Genomic DNA, 24,895 nt, shown 5'->3' on the forward strand with positions numbered 1-24,895 from the left:
GATCGCGATTTTGCAACATGGCGGTGAATTGAGCCAAAGTCGCGGTGCTGTGCCATCAGAAAATGTATTTTTCATAGTCGCGCGACCTCTTTTCTTATACTTTTCGTGCATGCGACAGTGTGATACGGATTCGGGACGCGTCAGACGGTGCACGATACATGTAAATATGAGTGTGTCGAGGTGCAACATTATTACGAAGGTGACACCCCGCAACTCGGTGTGGTGTTCGAGTACGTATGGCAGAGACTAGAATTCGAGATAAGGGAGCTCTGCTTCGCCCAAGTATTACGTACACTCGACTAAAATTACCACCACAAAGTAGCGATGCGGTGGTTACTCCTCCTGAACTGTGAAAACGTGAGTGTTTCGTGTAAAACGTAATGTGTCTGTACGAAAGTGCCGTGGGGTGCGTATTTCGGTAGCGAAAAGAGTGGCTGCCTTCGCGATCTCTGCGAATTCCTTTCTTACATTTATCCCCATTGGTTTTGTCGTCAAAATTTACTTAAACTTATCGTGAAGCATTTCAATCGACGATGATCCCGTCGCACTTGCTACGAAACGTGAAAATCTCATTGTACCAATCGGTCCTAGCGAATGTGCCACCATTGCATCAAATATTCTCGACCAAGTCACGTTTTCTTGATTTTCGTTGAGAAAAGTTGGACGTTTCTCAACGTTTCCACTGTTTTCTCATTCATACGGTTAACAGTGTTCACGTTCTCCGAAAAATGCATATTTCGATCGATTGAAGTAAAACTGCTTACCTTCGTGGTTTGCTCGTGTTTCCAGCTAAGCTGTGATCAAATCGTATTCGATACGAAATTATCATGAACATCGGCCAAACGAAGAGATCTTTCGATCATTTTTTCTCACATTACCGATGTCCGAAAAAATATTTTATGGTCGGTGTCGGTAAACGTCGATGTAGCAATGCTCCAAAAATACCACATGTTACGGTATTCTAAAAGCATCGCACGTTGCAATGCTTCAATAACGATAAGAGTTTGAGACGAATAACAATGCGTTGTGATTATTATTTGAAACAAACATTTTTCAAGAGATAATAGTGACGTTTTAGTCCACCAATTAGATCCAATGTTAAATAAAACGAGTGGTATATTTTATAAAAGTTTTTACTCAGTATATTCTATGTCCATGTTTTTCTGTTTACATGTAGTAAACATTGGTTGAAAAATAATACGAGTGCAGTAAAAATAAAATTCCGTATATACAAATCCGAATGGACTACAAGTAAATGGACAAAATACCATATGATTTATTTAAATGTTTGTTGCTTTGACAAGTTACTCTCAAGTGTTATGCAATTAAAAGACAAATCTGTTTGGACAAATTAAACAATCGTCACTTTTGTCTCTATGAAATAAAGAATGAGGTCACAGCTCCACCTAAATAGACTCATTTGCATACAATAAGACATCCTAAATGCTTCTAAATAATATTCCTTCTGTCCTTTTACATTTTGTATTTCTATCTCGGATCATACTCTTACCAATTTAAATTTATTTAACACTGTCATATTTAGCACTTTCATTGTGTATATATAATATCAAATAAGTAAAATATTTGTAACTAATGCAAACATTTTTATTTTTTTCAGAAATGTGCAAAATTCAAAAACTTTGTCAATCGTTCTAACTTGTGATCGTATATGCGTGCCAAACAAAGATATATAAAAGGGCGTTAAAGAGACCCAATGGTTTCCTGACATGATGGAAAGTAAACTATACGTGAAAAATGAGCCGGGACTTGACGGGCAATCGCTTACAAATCCACAACCAAATCCACCCTCCGAGGATAATGGAGGTGCTAGGGTTTGTTTTGTTTGTGGTACAGTGGGTCACGGGGAACAGTACTGGCTAAAAGTAAAACCAAGTCCTGGTGGAGCACCAAATGAACCATATTTCCCATTTCTTGAATCCCATGAACCACCTGCTGGTTATCGTGGAGAAGGAGCCAGGAGCGGAGCAATCAAGGCATGCAGTCTTTGCTATGCATTGCTCTTACAGCAGTGGGAGAGTTATGAGCAGGATGCCAGACCTCATAGTCAACGAATTTATTGGCTAAAAAGATGCGATGGTGGACCTTTTACAGGGGCTGAGATGGCTCTGCAGGGTGAATACGCGGCTCAAGTTCTTGGCTTAACGAACGAGCAGACGCCACAGCTTAGACCAGAAAATCGACCGGTGGGAATTTCTCCGCGACTTCCACCGAATTCACCGTCGCCGAGAGTGGAGCAAACAAGACCCCCGTCGAATTCCATTGAATTGCCAAGACCACATTCTAATACTGCAGAAACGCACAGACACTTAGAACAAGCAAGGCTTACAATGGAATCTCCCCATCAAAGACTGCAATCGCCGCATCAAAGGTTACAAAGTCCACGGCAGCCTGTAGAAGATTCGAGAGTATCTAATGAAGCTGCATTAGATTTAAGACACGCACCTAGAAGTTCACCTGCACCTCAACCAACTTTACTGCCTCAACCTCAACGTAAGTTGACGCTTACGACTTCGAAAATTCATCCTATACGTACATTGTTGCATATAGGGTATCGCACGAGTATTTATACTTTTTCGATTGACCTTAGTTGGTTGATATTTTTGTGTGATAAATATTACGTAATTGCACTGTTCTTGATAAAATTGATAAAGAACTGTCCATTGAGATGTTTGGTAAATATGAAGCTAAGACTTTTTTCGCAAGTATCGCGTTTCGATGTATTTGTACACCAAACAAACGAATGTGTGCAATATTTACAGCAAGTACAGTTGGCCAGTTCAGTGGAGTATATGTTTGTAAATAAAGGTTAATAGTCTCGTAGATAAAGCGTTAAATATACGTCTAATTTAAATTCTGATCTCAACCTTCATTGCATGTGTAACTTGTTCGACCTCTGAAGATCTAATTCAACTGATTTGATTCTCATTAGTCGGGTTGTCACGCTGATAAGTAGGTCGCTCGAAATCGAACTATTGAGACAGTAGAAATCGCAAATTACAAAATTGTCGTCGTTCCATATTTAAAGCGTAGCGATAAAGTCGTGAAAAATACGGAGTCCAAGTAGGCTACGTGCAATATGATAATAGTTTCTTTGAGCCATATGTAAAATGCTTGAAACAAAATGAAAGCGATCGGTTAACCCAGATAAGGCTGGTTTTTTTTTTTTTTTTTGCTGTGCTCTTTAAATAATTTGAATTTCTTAATCCTTCTGCAAGGGTGTAAGCCGTGACTGGGTCAACATCGCCGCGTTTTCGATGCAAGTTGTTCGTATTTGCTTATTCAGGACTTTGTAATCGTTTCGTCGTACGGTTACAGCCATTTACAGCGGTGGATCCTCGTCGAGTGTCGGCACTGACATCTTAGACCTTTCGATGCCGGATAAAAATTCAGTTACGGAAGTCTGTTACGTATGTGGGGATGAATTCAAAAGAGGGTCACTTAGTCATATTGCAGCAAAACCACTGCCAACTCCGCCACATCCTTCTGCCAGTCCTCCGCCATTTTTTCCTTCGCTGATGCTTCATCCAAGGCCAAGTAGAAGTCGACCTATGGACAGTGCTGGTCGTGTACAGGTATATCCTTTTTCCGTTAATTTGTTGTCCTGTGTAAATAGACTATGATACCGTGGACCACGTCGTTTGATTTTTGTATCGAAAATCCCGTCTGTGTTTTGGTTTCAGGCTTGTTCGGCTTGTCAGAATTACCTTCTGGTACAATGGAAGGCATACACTCGGCAGGGTGTACCTCACGGTGATCGAAACTACACGCTGCGTAAACGACAAGCACCTGCGATGGACACCACTACCTTCATCTGTTACACTTGCGCGCTCGAGTACCCTTCGTCCAGTATTAGACTTCTTTATTGCTGTCCTAATCCAGAGAAGGAGGCGTACTATCCTTTTATATATTCTCTGAGACCTCCACAAGGAGCTAGTCCCATAAGTCCTCAGGGAATGGTGCAAGTTTGCTCCATTTGTTACAAAGCTATACCGCAAAAGCAACAAGTGTTCGGTGGAGAGAATCACGAGGCTCAACCCTCGGTGCAGAGCGTGGATTTTCGACAGCAAGGTCCGTCGCCACGGCCCGCGGTGGCGAAGTCTCCAGCAAATTCGGCTGGTAGCGATATTCGTTTCAAACCATACGATTTGAACAAATCGACCGTTGCCACGAATAAGCAACGGAGCGCCACGGTGAAAGGTACCACGCCTGGTCAACGAAATTCTCCGAACAACGGCCCCGCTGAGAATGGAACCGTTGCTCTCGGTCAGAACTATAGGTGCTACATTTGCGAGAGATTGTACCCTCGCACTCATATGGAATGGTACGATGTTTGGATGACTGCAATTTTCTGTAGGCCTCGCGATGAACATCGCTAATCGTTGAATTTTTGTTGAAGGTTGTCTACGAGTCCGGAAGGAATGAATTCGCACGCCATGCATTTTCCCTGTTTGAGGGGAATGGCGCGCACTTCTGAAAATGCCTGTATGGACAGTCATGGCAGAGTATTGGCTTGTAGTCACTGTGTCAATCATCTTGCCCAACAGTGGGAAAGTATGGACGCTGAACGAGTTCCTTTAGAACGTCGCAGGTTGGTTCATACGAATTCATTTAGAGAAATTCATTTATATCGTAAGGAATGACTTTTATTCTTAATTGCCCTCGTTTCTCAGGTATGATATTCCTAGTCCACATCCAAACGGCGAAGTCAACCGATCGATCGCAACACCGCCGAGCTCTAGTTCGGATCGAACGTTTGGTAGCAATCCAGGCACATCGAGCAGTTCCATATATTGTTTCCTATGCGGTTTGCATAGTGATTTGACTCTGGCGAGAGTATTGTACGGGCGACCACAAGGTCGCAACGCACCGTTTTTTCCCGAATTATTACGCCATCAGTCACCACCTAACGCCGAACAGCTGAGGGAAGACGGTTCCGCGCTCGTATGCACGTTCTGTTATCATTCTCTTCTAGCGCAATGGCGTCGATACGAGTCACTTCCCAGCGGACAGCAAGTGAACGCCGCGGAAAGGCAGTACAATACGCACGATTATTGTTGTTACGTTTGCGGTATCACGACGTACAGAAAACGAGTCAGAGCGTTGCTTGTGAAGGACTTCCCTTTCCTGAGGTATCACAGGCAACCAGAAAAGAGTCTGCTATTGGAAAACGGGGACTTCGCTGTGGTCTGTTTGGACTGTTACGAAACGTTGCGCACTCAAAGTCTTGAATACGAACGATGGGGCTTGCCAGTAGAGAAACGCGAATACAATTGGATAGTGCAACCTCCACCACCGGAAGACAGTCCCGACGCAGCCATCGCTAGATTGCCATCCGGCGAAAGGTCCGAGAAGGTGGTGAGTCATTTCTCAAAAATTAAATCTTTGACAAAGATAACTGGATGCTGGATGAAAGGTTCATTCGTTTCACGAAAATTTCCATTCCGAATTCTTCAGCCTTCTATAAGCATTCTATAAGCGAAGAACGGTTTATTAATTTATTTATGTGCATTTGTGATTTAGGTTCCGTCGACGTTAACGGTTAGACCAGCTCGAAAAAATTGTTCCCCGAAAGCACCGGACAAGAAGGCCCCGACGAAGATCCCGGAAAAAGAACAAGGTAAGCGAGACCGTCTCAATTTAACATCATCTTTATTTAGATCTACTTTCCTGTAGCCAGTTTGAGCTAGTTAAAAAGTTAAACCGAACCTAAACGGGGTAAGGGAGATAAACGTAATCATCGTACATTGGAAAGAGAGCGATGATTCTTTATTTACTACTGCACTTTCCTTTTATTATTTGTAGACCTATGTACGTATACGCAAAGATTAGAGACGTACAAGTGGTGCAGATAACGAAAAATGTTCCGCGGTCAAACATTCGCCAGACACGCTAAGGTTATCGGTCTGTATTTTAACGTTATCTCGCGTGTATGCCTTCACCTCTCTAGACTCACTCGACATAAACTCATTGAAGTCAGGGATGGGCGTAATTGTTATCTGGATCGCGATTTCAAATAAGCAATAAAGGATAAGTAAATAAAACTTAGAAATTTAATCGTAGGTCCTCCGTTATTTTATATATATCCGTTGCATTTTCATAATAGTGTATCGAAGCTCGCTGTGTTCCCTATAATAGCTCGGGTACCTCGGGATTGCTAAACCTGTACTGTAGCTACAATAAAAAATAGCTACAGCCCCCTGAGGACATTTTCGATGTCGGTATGCAGAATTTAGTGGAGCTATCTAACGTCGGGAATGGAAACTATTTCGCTACGAAGTTGGGCGTTTTGCCATTGACAGATAAAATATTCGTTTTGAAACTCGAACAGCTACGGATAGATGTAAGTGCTCCGTAAATTTATTTTGAAATGAAAAACAAAATTTTAAGAAGCGGAAGCTCCCAAACGATAGGAGAGGATGAAGTTCTTTTTCGTAGGGCTGAAACAACAGGGCGCTTCTCATTTTCGTCTGGTGCATGCAAAGTTGAACGGCTGGTGGACAGGTGCATACAATGTACAGGGTAATCCTAGAAACTGGGACAGATTATTTCCCTTTTAAGAGAATCTTTCGACCATGTAAATTTTTATTTAAAAACAAATGCAAGTACACGATGCACTTGGCAATGAAAAAGATAGTTTAAATTCTTGGTATCTTTCCGTAGAAGAGAGCTGCAACTTCTTCGAGTTTCCAGGATCACCCTGTATATACGTACTTGAACAAAGATACGACGACATTCTGGAGACGCGGGGGCGGTCGGTGCCGTTGAAAGGGATCGAGACAGGGGGTGTGTGGATGAGACGTGAGTGGAGCTCTTAAAAATCCAACGGACAAAAGGATACCGACGGTTGAGAACCATCCAGGAGGAGGGCCTGATGGTTTGCGTCGAGTGAATTCGCTCCTTCCTTTTTCATCCTGCCTCCCATCTCATTTTCTATCCCCTGCCTCGAATTACGAGCGAGAAAATATCCTCCTTGGTGTGTGCACGACTTGCCCCGAGGTTACGATCGGTCCGAAATCGTTCGGAACCTTTCGTAATCGCGTTTCTCCTTCGACCACCTTCTCAGAAACGGGATTCTGAAGTAATAGTACCACTTGCCAGAAACAGCAATCCCTGATTCGTACGTAATTTGTACGGTGTCACTATTTCGCTATCTTGCATAACTGTCGGGAATTTGCTGCTCTATATCGCCTTTTTGGATTTTGGATCAAGTTCGATAAGCAATATCCTGTTTGCCATGTTTCTGGACCAACAATATTTTTTATGATGTTACGGCTTTATTCCTACCAAGTTTTACAACGAGTCTTCGAGAATAATTCAGATGAAGCTTTCTGGAATATTTCAAGTCTTTCGTGGCTTGCATATTTTCCCAAGGAACGAAATTTCAGTCCTGGTAGACTGCTTTCTTGCTTCGCCGCTGTTAGTCCGTAACATTGTTGATTCTTTTTTTTTGTTTGTTTATTTTCATCGTTCTGGCTCACCATCCACGTACGTGCTCGCTCGCCAAAAGACCGAGTTTTGCTCAGGCCTGCTATTTAGAAGTCGTAAACTCACGCTCGACGAGGCTGCTCCGGGCAATTTTTTCTTCTTCGATCCAAGCATGCGTCATGAAAGCGTGTTCGCACCCGATACTTTCCACGTGACAACGGCCGAATGTCTTTCGTCGTTCCGTAAAAGCATGTTAAAAGTGAAGGATGACAAGTTGGAGCGAGAATGCCTTATTCGACGAGGAAATGGAACGTTGAAAGTTTCAGCTGGGACCGATTATCGTTACTTATCCACAGGGGTGTTCGTTGTCTCAGGGATTGACAACTTTCCCATTACGGCAGGATCGCTGCGATAAATCTCCCCGACAAATCCTGTCGTTTAATATGTCGAACTTCTCGGCACGGCCGTATACTCGAGCCTCGGGATACCACGAGCGCGTTTCACTCGAGGCACTCGAGATCCCGTTTCTCGTATCGCGCAAAGTCTGTTTCTCTGGGATTACTCTTAGCAAAAGGCACAAGCGTATCAGGTTCCTCGGAGGGAACGAGAGCGACACCCTCTTCCGTTACAAGGGACCCACGGATTATCGGGAATTACACCCTTAGCGTTCCTGGCGCTGGTTTCTTTTTTCCTGCTTCCTTTGAAAGGTACAACTCGTGGCAGGTCAAAAAGTTCTTTAACGTTTTTGTTTTATTCGAACTTTCTACGTCGCGCAGTTCGCGCGTTAAAAATTCCAAGCGTTAGTCCGTTTCTCGTTTTACAATTAAACTTCTAACCTTTGTTCAACGAGTTACGGGTGAAAAATTGCGCGTCTTTTGTCCGTTATCCGAAATTGTTATCCGGATAAGAGTTTCGCCCAACCCCGAGCGTGGAAGTTTGGAGCGATAAAGCTAGATGAATCGGTGGAGCAATCGGGCGCGAATTAGACGCAGCAGAGATTCTGGAAGCGGAAGGACAAGATGTATGCGCGTTTGAGAGTAACCGACGTTTCCACGGAACACGATCGTCGAGATCAGGGGGTCGATTAAGGTCGGTCGATCTGGCTTAGACGAAGTAGGCGGTTCGAGGTGTTGGAGGGACTTAACGGGAGGGTTCTGTAGACGGGGTGGTAGTGCTCGTTCATAGCGAAACGGGGCAAGTGGAGGAGAGCGAAAGCAGGAAGGAGGGTGCAATGGAGAAATAGGAGGAGGTGGAGGTGGCTTGGGAGGAGAAAGAGCAAACGCCCGCAGCGTGACACCGCATTGCGCCCACTTGCCAACCCGCCCAACACCTAAATTCGAATTAGGGAGCCAGCCCTGTCGTTCCTCGTCAACACGACTCTCCTGTCCTCTAGTAAACCTACAGACAGAACATCATCGTCTCCTTACATTCATGTATAGGAGAACGGCGTTTACGTGGGGGTGTACGCATATACAGGGTGACCGGGCAAGCGTTAAGGGGACTTTTCAAGATTCAATAAAATGTAACGGCCCTCTTTCGCCAGCGTTGCTCTATCGAGGGAGAGAGAGAGAGTAGCGATTTTATTTCGAGGATCTATTGATGAAAATATAATTTGATATATTTTCATGATATCTGTATGAGAGTAATATCGATAGATTCGGAAGATTTTAAAGTTAATTCGAATTAGGTCGTGTTTGTACTTGTTTCCATCGGGAAAACATTCCCGATCGATTGGCGATATGAAGATATATAAAAAAAAAAAAAATTTGTCGTTGCATGGAGGGATTACCGCGGTTGTTGGGACACCCTGTATACGTACGTGGGGGCAACTTCCATCCAGCGGCGACCCTCCTTTGCTCACGGAGAGTAATCAGAGGGAGAGAGGCGAGATGGCTCGTTTTCCTCTTCCTTTGGGGATCGATATCAACGTTATCGACTGCTTTTCTCGCTCCTTGTCGCTCGAAGCACCCACATCGGGGTTGCTCACGTATTCTCGACAGGCGCGCGGCCAAAAGGCTCGATTTCGGTGTACGCTTTCCACCGCGAAATCGGTGCCAGAGCCCGATTCAACAGACCCCCATCTTCTTGCACGTTCAACAGCGTAAACTCCTGCACTCTGACAGACGTTTGCGCGTTTCTCGCACCCTGACGGTCGCTATCGCGTGTACGTGACTTCGACAGCCATGGATTACCGACTGCTACGTATTTTTAAATATTTGTATATAATAACGGATAAATGGCTTGTCGGTAGCAGCCCGATACAAGAATGAGTTTCGAAACACTAATTTTTATCAAACAAACTACAGATCAAATGCTGTTTATCTCTTGTTGGTTAATCGAAACTTGTATCTAGATAACAATTTCAATCATCTCCGATACCAGCCCCTGAATTCGAGCGCGTGGGTCGATAAACGATCGAGATACATCGTTTCCCTCGTCTGTCGATAATTCGCCAGCGGAGCGGGTCGCGCTTTAATTTGAACTTGCTGGCACCGGGACGCTTTAATCAGATGGCCAGGGTGATATTTACATTTTGATGGCTCGCGGGTTTCATGCCGCGACGCTATATGACCGCGTGTTACTCCACATGCGCCCTCTTAGCACCGTCCCTCTGTGTCGGCTCGCGTTAATTATTAACCACCGACTTGCGTGCTGAGTAGCTTTTGCGAGGCACTCGTGGTCGACTCTACGGCTCGTTTCGTTTCGAGTAACATTCTAGTTACTCTCTCTCTCTCTCTCTCTCTCTCTCTCTCTCTCTCTCTCTCTCTCTCTCTCTCTCTCTCTCTCTCTCTTTCTCTCTTCTGCTTACTGATGCAGCTAACGTACAGCTCGCTGTCTTTTCCGGGCGCCTTTTTCCCAACGAAACTTTCGAACGTTTCCTTTGAACAATGGTTTGCCGAACTTTTCCAAAGGCTCCTCTTCGAATAGAGGAGACAATTTCACTCAATTGAGACCCAATACTCGTATTAAATTTTCTAATATATTTGCAAAGGTTTCTAAATTCCGTTTAATTCGATTTATTCCCGTCTTCCACATTTCTCTGAATTAAAAATTTCCTCTCCTGCTTGAATTGTATAACGTCCCGCTCCCAGGATTCGCGCGCATTGCCTCGGAAAGCACTGCCTTTGAGCGTCGTCCGAACGGGACTCCGCGTCGCGTTACTTTACGATTTTTAAATCGTTCGGGTTTTCGTATTTATTTGTTTGCTCGGTTAGACGGTCGGCGATATGTACCAGCGTATGTGCAGAAATAATTGAACGTCGTCGTGCAGGGAAGCCGCGAGGCAAGTTCCTTGGGCGCACACAAAAGTTTTGCGATTCAGCGAGACCGTTCTGCTAACCTTTGTTCGCGATTAATCAGGAATTTTCGTAACGAACAGCTTTCGCGAGCTTTCGCCGCTAACTCCACGGGCTACTTCGTCTACAGGATTTCTCGAAATACACGGTAAAATTCAAAGTACCAATGAATTGTATACAAACAATTTAATTCATAATTTTGTTCGACGTATAGAAATACTATTAACGATGAAGGTTTAATAAAAAGGATCGCGGGTTAATTTCGTGGACTAGCCGCGAGAAAGCAGAAGCATCGGGTTCACCCTGGATCGTCCTTAACGTCGCATGCGGAATCACCCTCGCTCGACCGTGATAAAAATAATACAGCTTATTAGCCCCCAGGGGGTTGGTTGCGCCTTTGGAAGGTAGTGGCGAACGCGAACACGGGGATGAGTCGGAGCGAGGGTGAGCACGTTTGTACGTCGGAGGTTCGGTTAGAAGGGATGAGAACGAAAGACAGAAAGAGGAGAACGCACGAGAGTGAAAAGGTTTGGTCATGGCATAGGTCGAGGTGGAAGAGGGATAGTCGGAGAGATGAAGAAGGGTAAGAGGGGTAAAGTTCCCTCCCTGTCGCCGGCACGCATTGATTTTGCTCGACAGACAGCCGCCTGTTGGGTTCTCTGACTCGGGAACCTAACTGCTTGCTGTACCCTCGCATGCTCGTTTTCCGTCCTCCTCCCAACCTCCTTTCCCATGCTTTTCCACACCCGACGTCTCCCACCTTCGGTTATTTCGTCCCCGCGACGCCTATCGCCCGTCCCGATCTTCTTTTTGCTTTTCGACGTGGCTTTTACCGCGAACGTTAAAGAGGGAAAACGTTGCAACCGGCTGAAAAATAGAGGTTCGTTCGGAAATTGTTTTCAAGCAAACGATTAATTGGTCTTTATTTGCACGAGTAAATCATGATTCGCCAAAGGTCAGAATACTTTCGGTTGTGTCTAAACACTGTTTAAGCGTCGCGCACCACTTTGCCTCGCGTCCCGTGCAACGCGGAAAACGTTTTCGTTATCTCGCCGCGGCGGTGGTACTTGTTGCTGTCACGCTGCTCGATCGCGCGAAATGAAAATATTGATTAGCGAGGCGCGAAACAATCGCAGCTGCCACGCGTTTGCGTACCCATGCGTACGTGTTTTGATTCGCAGATGGAACCGGTTCAAAAGAGTACACTCGCGGTTATATTGGCTCGACGATAAACTTTAATAGACGTATCAGTTTATCGGACCGGCGTTTCGATATCCACGCGTCACTTCGCGTTTCTCTGCCATCGACGTTCTCCCCTTTGCGTCAGGAGGGTTGATTAGGGGGGCAGTCTGGTAATTTTAGATCAAAACATCAATGTTATTTTCGTTTCTTAATTCTTTCTTGTTCGTAAACAAAAATGACACAGTTGCGTCAGGTTACGCCCTCGACGAAACAAGAAATTAATAAACGAGCTTTGAATTTTCGATAAAAAAAATATCGAACTGCTCTTTTAATTACGCATCGAATGCAAAGCGACGTTCGACGTGGGAACGCAAGCGCGGGATTGCAACGCGACACCGCTGGCCTGTATAATGTAATGCGAAGTTAATTATTCGCCGGCGGGCGTTAAACCGTTTTAAATTCTAGCCTTGGTTGTAATTATCGTGTATCGACTACGTTGCAGTTAATGGATGAGGTATTGTTTCAAATTTTGCTACCATATCGATAAACGTTCTCGTCTAGCAACAGTTCGAACAAATTGATTTGCTTCCGACAATTCTCTGTAGAAATCAGAAATGGGCAAAGTTCTTATCTGCAGCAATTGAATTAAAAAATTAAGAAACTAGAAGCACCCGGGGACGCGAGGGTCCAAAGCTATGGCTTGATTAGTTGTACGATGAACATATCCCCCTGGTCACGCTGCACGTTCTTGCGCTGAAAAAACGTAACCTCAATGCACGTTCCCCGCAAGTCCGAGACAGCGATAACAGAAGGTTGTAAAAGTTTCCTTCCAGACCAGGGTTCTCGAATATCGGAGCACTGGGAATTATTTACGAAGTCAGCGACTCGGTTAATCGCGGTGTCTACGACCTCCTTCCGCTCTCACTTCCGTTTATCAGGCCCTTGTTTGCACCTCCACGTTTGCTAAGTTTCCGCAGCTCGACAAACGTGCTATAACGATGGCGAGGTTTCAATGATAGTTTCGCGACTTCTTGGCTACCTCATTTCTACAGATTTATCTACAAAAGCACCGTAGGTCCCCTGAATTAATGCCTTGAAACCGTGACCAATGTCGTTTTGCTTTCCAAGCACGGATACACGGAAAGTCCTCGATGAAAGTCACGAAGTCGGTAATCGTAGTGTCTACGACCTTCTCGCGGGTCCCGTCTTCCGTTTATCACTCCTTGTTCGCGCCTCCCGCGTTTACAAAGTTTCCGCGGTTCGACCAACGTGCGAGGTTGCACGTTACTGCGGCGGGGGTGGGACGGAGGCGGTGGTCGTGGCACGGTCAGACTCGACGAAGTGGCTGGATTTCAACCGGGGGTTGGTAGAGGGATGCACGACAGAGTAGAGGGTGGGATCGGTGACTGAACGTTGGAAGGGGAGGAAAACCGAGCCGGCTTGCTGGTTTCGCAACGCGTGCCGCTTCAGCGCCAGATGGCTTTCAAAGGACGAGGGAGAGAGAGAGAGAGAGAGAGAGAGAGAGAGAGAGAGAGAGAGAGAGCCTAGAGAGAATGACTGGGATCGTGGTACAGTATACGTGCCCTCTTCTCGCCCATTACCCCGAGGCGAGCACGGTTACGCAAGAGGGCGGGAAGAAAGGAACCGGAACGTAGCAAACATTCCCGAATACACCACCGTTTTTTCTCCTCTTCCGAGATTTCATTAAATTCTCCGCTCGCGCGCTCCGAGGTTTTTCCGAAAGGGTTTTCGCTCGCCCGGGTAGACGCATACCGAGTACAAATTCAACGGGGGATGGGGAGCGGGTGTATTTTTTTCCATTATTAGCTTGGCCACGAGGAATTTTAACGACGCACAATCGTGACCGAAAAGAACGATGAAATGAGCGCATCCGTGCAGGGGTTTCGTACAAAGAAAATAAATACGTGAAAAAAATTAATTAAATTTCGGTCTCTCGGACATTCAAGGGAGCAGTCTGGTACTTTGGTCTACGACGCACTTGATCCGTGTACAAAGTACTCCAATAGTCCGGCATCCGAATACGATTTAAAGTGATTACAAAGAATACGAGCTAATCGCCCCTCCATGTCACGACCCCGAAAACCAACACCGATATTCCACGGTCGTCGCGAGTCGACGAGGCGATTCCACGGTTCGTAAAGCGATTCTCGCCAAAGTCGCGTGTAATAACGGGCGCAATGTGGTACCATTGGCCGAAAAGTGGCCGTCCTCCGCCTCATTGCACGCTCCGTACCCCACTCCATCGAGAGATCTGACGATTTTGCTCGGTTGGAGCACGGTAACCGTGCGATACACGGGTTGGACTATCGAAGTGGAGGGGATAAGGGGACACGAAGTCGAACGAAGCGCGTCGAGCGCGCGCGACTCGATCCCTCAGTCGGGTAGCAGCCACCGTAGGTATCGCATCGGCGTGGTCGATGCGCTCTCCGTGTATCACGTGAGAGAGAAAGAGAGGAAACGAGCAGCTCGTTAACGATGGATTTTCTCTCGTATGGTGCGTAGCCGGTCCGTCGCGGTCGCTTGGTCTGTGGAAAACGCAACTGGGCGCACGCGCGCAAAGCGTCTCGCGAACAAAGGACAGCGATACCGACGCGCTTTAAAAGCGTCTCCCCTCGATCCTACTATTCCTCCCACACTGTCCTCTCTCTTGGTTCACAGTGTGTACCACCGTTTCCCCTCCCCCCCACTTTTTGGCGTATCACTCTCTCTCGCTCTATCTTGGACATTCGACGGCTGGCGAGACGCGCGCGTGAAAATATATCCTGGCCGTCTGGCGGTAGCGCCGAAGCATTCAGTCAATTAGCCGTAATGGCACGACCTGCCGCGTCGGTCTCGGCCAATTAAGTGGTGATTAGTGCGCGGAGCGGAACTCTACCATCGCTCGTATCTCTCTTGCGCGCCACGGCGTGTGTCTGTGTGCTCGTGTGCCACGATAGATCGCGAGCCCTGTGTGTTTGTCGTGCACGAAGGTGCATCTGCTCGCCAGTTACGAGGGAAGTGCGGTGTGAACAGCAAGCAACTCTTCGGCTCTTCGCGAAGCGAGATCCACGGTGCTTGGACTAGGACTTTTCCTTCTGCTGCTTGTCGTTTTCCGAGTTTGGAGCTCCTGCACCGCGACGAGGACTTTTTCGCGTAATCGACGAACCGTGTGCGAGATCCTGTGTTTGTGTGTACCGGCGCGCACGGTAGCGGGATCCACTCGAGGCTGTAAATCACGCGTCGACGGCGGACGGGAGCAGCGGGAGTATGCGCGATGAATGATGATACCGCGCGAGTAGCGTTGCCGCGCGTTCCGAACCATTTGGATAGTGCAGTCGCGACGATTCGACCGCGAAACAATGTAAGGATGTTCGATTCTTGTTATGAAATCGATTTTCAATCGGAGTGGATAGAGTAAAATTAGAATACTTGCATCGATCAAAACCTATGCAATTATTTTGATTTTAAAAAGAAAATTTAGACGAGCACGAATGAAAAAGTTTGGAAAATCGATTTGATAATCGAACGTCCTTGGGGTAATTAAAATTCTCGTCCATCCGTCGTTGTCTTATCGTCGTTAATTTTTCTCCGCCCAGCGTTCCAGTGTGGCGTGAAGCAACGAGGGATTTCATCATTCCTAGTGATTTATTTTTAACTACCAACGGGGATAGCCCCTCGACTTGGCGAGTAGTGGAGAAAAGTGTGGCGTGAAATGCCGTGCGCGTTGATCGTGGAGCCTTGGTAGACGTAGAAAAAATGCTTTGCGATCGATACGAAGAGATCACAAAGAAGAGGCGACGCGCCAAAATTTCGTGGTAGTTTATAGCATCGCGTGCAATTCGCGACGAGTCGTCTACGTGCCGGGAGCAGGAGTTCACCCCCGTCCCTCAAGGCTGACAGAATGGACTTCCGGGCGCCGCATCCACTCGTGCATCCCTCGCACGCGGGACACCCCTACTACTATCCAGGTATACGTTCACCGGCGTTCTCTTCTTTCAACTCTTTTGCACTTTCGACGATTTCCTGTGTTCCGGGGATCGGATGACGCGACATCCGTTTACCTGGGGCTCATTCGTTGTTCTAGGGTTTATCGAATCGTGCTCGCTCCGTGTTACTCGCGACGATCAAATCTAAGCTTCCTTTCGTTCGCAAGTTTTTTGCTCCACTCCAAAAATACTCGATAACTTTATTATTTTACAAACGATAACGAAAATGTCGAGATGCTCCAATTTATCGATAGCGAATGTGTAGCAATTTTGGAGCGCAATGCATCGAGGAAGAAAGCATGTGCTTAGCAGAAAATGTCTGCAAGTTCGATTTCGCAACACTCCAGACAAAATGCGGGCTAAAAACGTCGACGAAGCGGATTTACGTCGACCGGGGTTTCGACACCTTCCTCGCGCGCGAACCAAGAAATTTGCTTTCACCAAAGTGTCTAGCATCCGCGATTGACGTGCCGCTCCAGGGATCGCGAGGGAAAAAAAATGCAGTTTCGCCGCGGAGAGAAAGAGGCACGAGCTTAACTCGCTCGCCGCAAAGGCGTGCTGCACTCCGCCGCCGAGTACTGGCAATTTTCTTAACTACCTTGCCGTACTTTGCCTCCGGTTGGTCGCCGCGCGTGTAATTTAAGTTATCGCCACCGTAGCGTTCTTTGAGAGCTGCGAGAGAAAACAACCAACGATGTATACACTTGTGTGCGTGTGTATAAATATTGGCGCATTTAAAATATATTTTAAACGAACTTTTTAGCCAAAGTATCCTCACCTTTCTAGTGCTAACAATAAGTAGGTAATATAGTATCGTAGATGGCTATAGACACTCATCCTATCATTTGATAAACTGACTCGTTCAAAAGACGAAAAGGTATAATTTCCAGATAAAATTGTTTCGAAACAGCGATACGATGCGCGTAATAAATTTATGGGACGATTCGTTCTATACCTAAACGACGAAATTTATTGGAAGTTCGCACGGCCTCGATTTTAGTGGCTGTAAAGAGATCTACTTGTCGACTTGTTGGTCGTTAGTAGCCGAACGTCACGTCGTTAATTGCAGATCGCGTGTTTTATCGCGCATCGAGCGTCGATGGTAAATATTGGAAGAGTGCGTTGGTCGAGTTCGTGCGTGGCCATTCGAATCGTATCGCTTTCTATTGTTACGTCTCTCTCTCTCGCTTGCGTACTCCCCTCAACCTTCTACCACCCCCTCTGTTCACCCTCTGGAAATGAATAATTAAAACAAACGAGGTGAAATAAATAAATTTTGGATACTTGTGCCAGACACCCCTATAATTTCATATATCGATGTGTTCATATACTAACGATCAAATAAACTACGAAGCACTTTATCTTGGAGCGCTTTAAGTTGGCTGTATTAAAAATTAATTCCATGAGTAAAAAAAAAAGATTTTGAGAAACTCTGAATTACCATAGTTTTCCGTTTTTTCCTCGAACGTTGGCTTTCTTCCGCTCTTTTTCCCCTTGTTATTCGTTTCCATCGTGCTCCGGAACGATGAAACTCTGGACATCCGTAACGCCGAGGACGACGAGTCCGTTTTAACTCCTGTACGCCGTTCGAATGACGGATATCGGATATCGTGCCGACGACCGCCCACGAAGCCCCTGCTACTTCCACGATATTCCCTTTCGTGATAGATCCTCCTACTTCGTCTCCCGTTGTCGCCGCTTTTTGTACGAAGAAATTAATTATCCGTCGGTGACGAGCGTGGTTTCAGCACTACCGATCGTTCCTCGCCGAGAATAGAGACTACGTCGACCTTCCCGAAATCCCGACCAGTGGGTTTTGCGAACAATTCTGATCGCTAAATCGAAATTCCATTCCGGGACATCCCCTGCCGTAAATATTCCATTCGTTTAATGCGTCCAGTTGTTTGTCTGTTGCGCGCAAGAAACGAGTAGTTTCGCGATGCTCTTTGTAATTGGCTCGATTCGCCGCTCGCATCGTTTCTTCTTTAATTGCATCTGGCGTTTAACCACGAACAAATCGACGAGTATGCGCCGACCCATAAAGCGCGCGTTTCTGTTTGAACATTCCGCGTTCCACGGGCGCGTTCGATCGCCACGCCTTCCTTATTTCTCGCGTGCTTGTCCCTGAAATTGCCGTACTTGTTCCGAATGTTGCCGATTTAACGAAACCGAGGAACAACCGGTTTGCCATCGGTCGAGTTCATTTCTGCGCACGAATAATAAGGATGTGTAACTATTCGCGTCGATAATAATTGAAACACGTGGCGAACGACACGCGATCGCGGTTATTGATACACGGCTGTTTAAGCCATCGTTTATACGAGTTCGTAATGAAATGGAGTAAATAAAATTTACTCGAGTTGGTGAATCGAGACCGTACTCGCCACTATCATGCATGGCATTATTTAAAAATTTATTTCATTCAAAATTTGCGTAAACCATCCTCACGGAAGCGTTATACGGAAGCGTTAAAACTGATCTGAAGTTTTACCCAGATCGTTAGCATCGATCGCTGGTAGTTTCACGAGTTCGATACAAGCGTTATCGATACTCGACGATCGTTTCAGAGGAGCCTTTATGCGCACGAGCCTGTTCAGCCCCGTGAATCGTGCCAGCCTGGCATATTGTGACACAGAAAACAGTGTGCCGCTTGTTGCCAATAATTGTCAGGAATTGTATGTCATTAGAGATAATTCTTATCGTGGCTAGGCCACCGTTCGTCGAAGCGTTCGTCGCAGTGCGGCGTGTAGATATTTATTCTAATTGACTTATGCCTGCGCGTTGCGACCTTAAGGCGTCGATAACTATCGAAGGCGAAAAGCGAGGAACCGTGTTTTACGGTCGTGCAATATCGTAAATCGGCGAACGTCGACGAGAGGAATGTAAATTGATCGCGAAACGAGTGTTCGCGGCGCGAGACAACGACGAAACGATCCAATTTGTCGAAAAGTATGGCGTGGGTTATGCAACGGGGTGATTAATTTTTCTGAGAAATGGTGCAGGCTGCGATGGTCGTTCGTTAGCTCGTTTAGCGACGCACGAGCCGAGGGGCGGCTGCGGGAGTCTCTCGGGCTGCGACGAAGCCCCACTGACAGGCCTCGGGGTTAAATCCAGTTCCATTACTGGATCCCCGATCCGGGTGGTCGCCTAGCAGCGTCTAACTTGGCTAATTCCCGTAACCTCTCCACGCTGGGTGCGCACACGCCTGTGTATTTACGCCCTAACGAAACTAACTAGAAATAGCTACCGATTGCAACACTGTGATTGTTATGAAACGTACAAATGTGTCGCTGATCTCACTTTGGAAAATTATTCGATTACCTTTTTTATAGCCCTGGCGAGCATCGAATATGCTTTTTAAGAGTTTATTCGACCGCCACAAAATATAGATTTAACTTTAATTGAACAGAGGTACTCGTTCGAAAGTACAAAGTGTTCGTTTCAGCGTACTTAATTGGAAGCCTCCCATCAAAGATACTTTGCAACCGGTTCAAAAGTTACGCTCGTTACAATGGTGGACGATTTGGTTCACGCCGCGGGTGTGTTTGTCGACGCTGGGAAATAAATCGCGAACCAGCGAACGTGAACGCGAGTGGACGATAACGAGCGCGAGAATCCGCTTTATCAGGGCCACAGCTGACTGAGATATGCCCATGCGCGTTCTGTTTGTCTTTTTTTTTCTTCGGTGCTTTCTCGGCCTGTTTTTATCCGGGCCACCCGTGCAGAGCACTGTAGATGTCTCGCAAGGTCTGCTCGGTACGCGGACCGTAACGAAGTGGAACGAGCGTAAAAACGAGTGGAAGACAATTAAGGAGGGTCCGCAGATTCCGTAGAGGGGAGAGTGGCTCAGGTGGTAGAAGAAGGTGGCGGAGGAGAGGAAAAAACGGAAGGTCGACCACCTATCGGTCTGATAAAGTCCATTACCTTCTCTCCTGGCTCTCGATTCTCCACACGATTTCTCTTCCTCCTTCTGTTCACGCACCAAATTCGTTCCGGCCTTCTTCCCTCCCCGTTTTTAAAGTAACCCAATTATTTTCTGGTTTTCGTTCCTCTTCGGGCATTTATTTTCGATAGAATTGTAATAAACGCTACTTTCGAATTACCTATCTTTTAATATCAGCGTTCCTGGTCGGGAGTCATTGCATTCTCTCTCCGTTCATCCTCCAAGGGTCAGCTTCTCGTCCCGCGACTCCTCTTCCCATACGCTTCTCAGAAATTCACTCGCAATCGTTTGTTTGCGTTTATTTTCATACCTGGCGGCCAAGCTCTCGTAGAAAATCTCCTCTTCTGCTGCGTTTTTTCCACCCTTCTTCCGCCGCTCAGACTTCTTCCCTCCCACTAGCCCTCCGGTCCCTTTGCTCTCTCCGCGTGTCTTGCTCGCTCCGCAGTCTACTAAATAATTGCAAGGCAGCGACGTTACTTTTTCTTCTTCCTGTTCTGCCACGCTCGACAAAGGGCTGTTAAAATAACCCTTTGTGTTTCCATCCAACCCCTTTCCTGTCACTCTTTTCCACGAGCCAGTCCGTCCCCTTGGACCATCGCACGATGCGCTTCCCCGCCGTTTTCCTTGCCACGACCCTTGTCAACTCCTGCACCCTACGTATCATCGCGTTCAGCGTATTTATAAGCAGCGTTCGGTGTCTGTCGTCGATCTTTTTCTTGAATCTCTTTCGCTAACGTCTCATTGACCCCGCGTCGATTTATAGATTGACGGACAAAGCTCTTCGAAACAACGTACGCTCTGATGAATTAAAGACGTCGTTCGGAGACTACCGGTGTTTTGCTCGCGTTACGTCGCGCGGGGGTGGAACGACCGTTCGTCATCGGGGGGCGCACGGTACGTGCCTTTAGGTGTTTTACCTTCCGGTTGCCGGAACTCGAGCACGCACGGTGAAAAGTGCTTCTGCTACTCTTTTATTCCTTCCTCTCATTTTTTTCGTAGACGCGCAGGCGTCGACCTCTTTGAAAAGCCGTCGCGGCGACCTACACCCTCTCCTTTAATCGCGCCTGGTGCGTTCGTTTCCTCTTTTTCTCCTCGTATCCATTCAACCCGTTGCTTTCTTGTTCTTCACCCGCGCCGCGGCTGCTCTCGATGGTTTCGGGTGGCGGCGCACGTGATAGGCTGCCGAGCGCATGTAAAATGCATGCCCCGTTCCGGCACGAGTGTTTCCTGTTACATAACTCACGTACGCCCCCTCTCCCTCCGAGTAACGGACGAGTGGGTGGACGCCAACGTGGCTGGAAGTCGGGGGTGCGAGGACGAGGACGTCCCTCTCGATCGAACGAAAAACACGGATCGAGAGAATTTTATTCGAATAATACGCGATAAAGAGAAACAGTGTATAGCTATTTATTCTGGCGTGTGTTAGAGAGGGTTACGAATGGACATACGAGACCACAAAATATCGAATTCGAAGCACAGTGAGATCTTGCTATACTTTAGCTTGTCGCGTATCGCGGATGTCGCTTCATCTATCGCATTCGATCGGTTGCGGGATTCTGTAATTTAAAGTGTGGCAATGGCAGTCGCGCGTTTTGCAGACTAATCGATACTGGCGCAGACCCATAAATTGCCAAAGTTATGAAACCCTCGGATAGCCGGGCTAAATTGCTATGAATTGCCAGTCCCTTAAATACTGCCTTCTGCATCGTTTCTCGTGTTCCTTTTGCTTTCCGCTTTCCAGTGCGTCTCGTTACGGCGCGTTCGCGGCGACACAGGCGACGACTATCGATTGTTTCCGCCGTGGAACAGAGTAATCCACCGAACGAAGGTTACTCTTCCTTTCACAGTGATCGATCTTGTTTGGAATACGTAGCAAAATTCTTGTCTAGATGGCAATGATTTCAAGTAACATTTGGAAATTATACACAAAATATTCAAATGTTATTCCGCTATATGGCTATATTATTCGAGTATTTGAATACAAGTGGACTGAAAAGTAATCCCAGCTCTACGGCGAAAGACTTCTCGACAGAACTTTCCGTGCACAGGTCTTCGAAACGCGATCAATCGTTTCGATTCCTGGACGGCAAGGTGAATTTTCTGGCTGCGGTATATTGCCGCGTCGTGTTCTGTAACCACCGCGCTCGAACCCCCGTCCGCCATGAAATAATCACCGAGGAGGGTTGGAAGAACCCAAGGACTATGAATTAGGTATGACCCACCCCACATTGGAAACTCTCCCCTTCGATTTCGATCAATACTCGGAGCGTAGGCGCTGGGAGAAGGGATGAAGGGCTGCACACCACTTTCTTTCGTCCCTTTGGATGTACCCTCTCGACCTTTTCCCGTCCTTTTTCTTTCAGAGACACCCTCCGGGAGTCAAAGGCCGACAGCCGAATATAAATCAGCAGACGTTCCTTGCCAAACGAGTTGTCACGCTCGAGAACCCGCTTTCAAATTAATTTATCAACGTTTTCGGCTTTCCTGGCCCTTTGCCCTTCCGTTTTCCACCTTTGCCGGCCTGAGAACTCGTTACGAGTGGCCCCTTTACTTGGTTAGTCGCTTCCCGTCTCTCTCGACCCCTTGGGAATTCGCGAAAACGACGTCCTTGATTGATGCTGGCACGGCACCGTCGGTTCTGATGCCGTTTGATGAGAGCGTGGGTTTCAAGTAAAAATATCGGAACGTGTCGTTTCAATTTTCGAAGTACGAACGATAGAGTCACTGCTTAAGGAAATTCTATTGTCTTCCACTGTCTTCTCAGACAATTTTCTTCTCGCATATAAAGTGCTTTATTCAAATGTTTGTCCGCCCACTCCGCGCTTATCCACGCGTTACATTGCCCGGATCGTATTCTCATTCCCGTTTTACACGGGCTATTGCGCGACGCGCGTCGATTGAATTTCAATCCTCTTTCGGTGATTCGCGAACGATTCCCTCCTCCACCTCTTTCTACTGCCTCCCGTCTTCCGTTCAACCGATTCTTTAACGGCAAGCTTTCAAACTCCGACGGCGTGCATTAACTTTATTGAAGGGGCTAACTTCGTTCGTTCGGCTAGCCAGATGCAAAGTGGCGCCCTTTCGCCACGCGCCACCGTTCCCATACAAGTAAGTGCCTCCGTTCCATCGCGGACACCGCGCGGTACTTTTTAACGAAATGGAAGGTTTCAAGAACGAGAATAAAGCCACAGAGGGCTGTCCTACGAACGACGAACAGACTATGACACTTAGAGAATGAGGTGCGCGAAATTTGATCGCTTTCGTCTGTCTTTGGGGAATATGTGGCACGAGCAACTGGGAAAGTTGTGTCGTCAACTGTTGCGAAATAGATTTTACGTGACGTAATGTAACGAAGTGAAGTTTTGTTAATGATAATAAGCGCGAGTATGACAAGGCCTCCTTGCACCCGTGTCGAAGTATCGATGAACGGTGCGATCCGACCATAAAAGTATCACGTTCTCCTCGTCGCAGCCATTCGACATGGTTTTTCTACGTCCTTTGCCCCTGTTGGTCGGCTTGGCGACGAAAAAGAGAGGTCCGACGTCGCCCGTAGCCGTCGTTATAAATTATGGCCGCTTTACATGATCGCACAATTTATGGCTAATTCGTAATCATTAGAGTCACGCGAGCGGCTACGGGACGGGTTCGCGTGTTGACTTCTCGCTGCGAGTTGATAACCATGAGGTACGACTGGCGGATGGGGGATGGACACGAGTGGGATGAGAAATGGGTGCTCTGGTGGAGAGTTGGGACTACTCGAATAGTTCGCATGTATCCGAGCGTTGCGGATCGAATTTCTGAATTCGATACTTGAATATTTCATGAATTTTTTATGAACTTGTAGAAGAAAAAAGGACTGAATTTTGTTACTCCACGAATTAGTTTTGGAGATGTACGAAAAAATATACGAAAAAATGTACGAAGGTGTAAAGATCGGGAAATTTTGCTCGACGATGGTGGAAGAAATAGCAACTCTGATGGAGAGCCACTGGGTGACCATGTCGTGCCGGTTCCGGAGGTGGCGCGTAGTCCAGCAACCGGGGGCTGTATTTCATTGGATTAACGTAACTGGCGAACGGCGTTTGCGTTTCAATTACCACGCGAATTTACGATTCAATCGCGCCTGCGCGACCGACCCACCGGATGGGATGAACGAGGGCGGCCACGGGCTGCCCGAGAGCGAGAAATGGATTGGAAAAATGGCCAGTCGAAATCATCGCAATGAAATTAGCGCTTTACAGCCGTCAGCTTGCGTTGCTATGAAATGGGACGCTCGCGGGACACCGTTTTTTTTTTTTTTACTTTAACGAAAGGTGACGTAGAAATTTACCCTTTCCGCAGATATATCCTAATTTGCAGTGGTAGCTCTCGGTTTCTCCCTGAGATGGGGTACTCACGGCGGGAACCAACGCGAAGGTGGCTACTTGCTCGACCATGATTTAAGGAATGGTCTTTGATAACAGATCGGGATACCGATCCGACGCGATCCGAATCCGATCGCATTAAATCATGGTCACTCCCGCCATTCAGTTTGCAACATTTAGTGTATCGCAAACCGATGTCTCCGTTTTGAATGAGCGATCAATTAGAGTCGTAGACCAGCACGCGAACAATTAATTTTTAATTAATTTTTCCGTTTCGCGGTATTTGATTTTCCAGCTGAACGTTCTATTTTGCCCCTCGCTGTACGCGACGGGAAAACATTCTATCGTATCGTAACGCGTTTTACGTGCCCATCGATACGCGCTCGCCGATCCTGAAACATAATTGCTTGCCTCTACAACGTTTTACGCGTTTCCGTCCGCGTTATCCAATGGTCGGCGCGAACGCTGTATCGGATCGTTATCGGATTTTTGTTTGCCAAAGTTTACTTCCAGTCGAATAAGGAAGCCGAAAACTAATTTGTGTTAATGTTTTCTTATTTCCCCTACTCGTCTTTTGTCACTGAAACGACGCACACTCTGACGACGATGAAACCAACCCCCATTCGCAGCCAGGGTGAATCGTATTTATACGTCGATAAGCTACTTACAGAACGCGGA

At 46.8% G+C, this 24,895-nt stretch overlaps 1 protein-coding gene across 1 annotated transcript in view; it reads left to right on the forward strand.

Annotated features, from left to right (window-relative positions):
* LOC128877388 (uncharacterized) overlaps positions 1-24,895 on the forward strand; it is a 68,057-nt gene continuing 43,162 nt past the window's right edge. The window contains exons 1-7 of the mRNA XM_054124660.1: positions 1-357; positions 1,619-2,511; positions 3,337-3,593; positions 3,702-4,342; positions 4,418-4,609; positions 4,692-5,376; positions 5,542-5,638. Of these exons, the coding sequence (XP_053980635.1) occupies positions 1,728-2,511; positions 3,337-3,593; positions 3,702-4,342; positions 4,418-4,609; positions 4,692-5,376; positions 5,542-5,638 (2,656 nt within the window). The 5' untranslated portion in view covers positions 1-357; positions 1,619-1,727. The remainder of the gene's footprint in view (positions 358-1,618; positions 2,512-3,336; positions 3,594-3,701; positions 4,343-4,417; positions 4,610-4,691; positions 5,377-5,541; positions 5,639-24,895) is intronic.

Source organism: Hylaeus volcanicus, chromosome 5 (assembly GCF_026283585.1).
Source record: "Hylaeus volcanicus isolate JK05 chromosome 5, UHH_iyHylVolc1.0_haploid, whole genome shotgun sequence".
In the NCBI taxonomy this organism is placed as follows: Eukaryota; Metazoa; Arthropoda; class Insecta; order Hymenoptera; family Colletidae; genus Hylaeus; species Hylaeus volcanicus.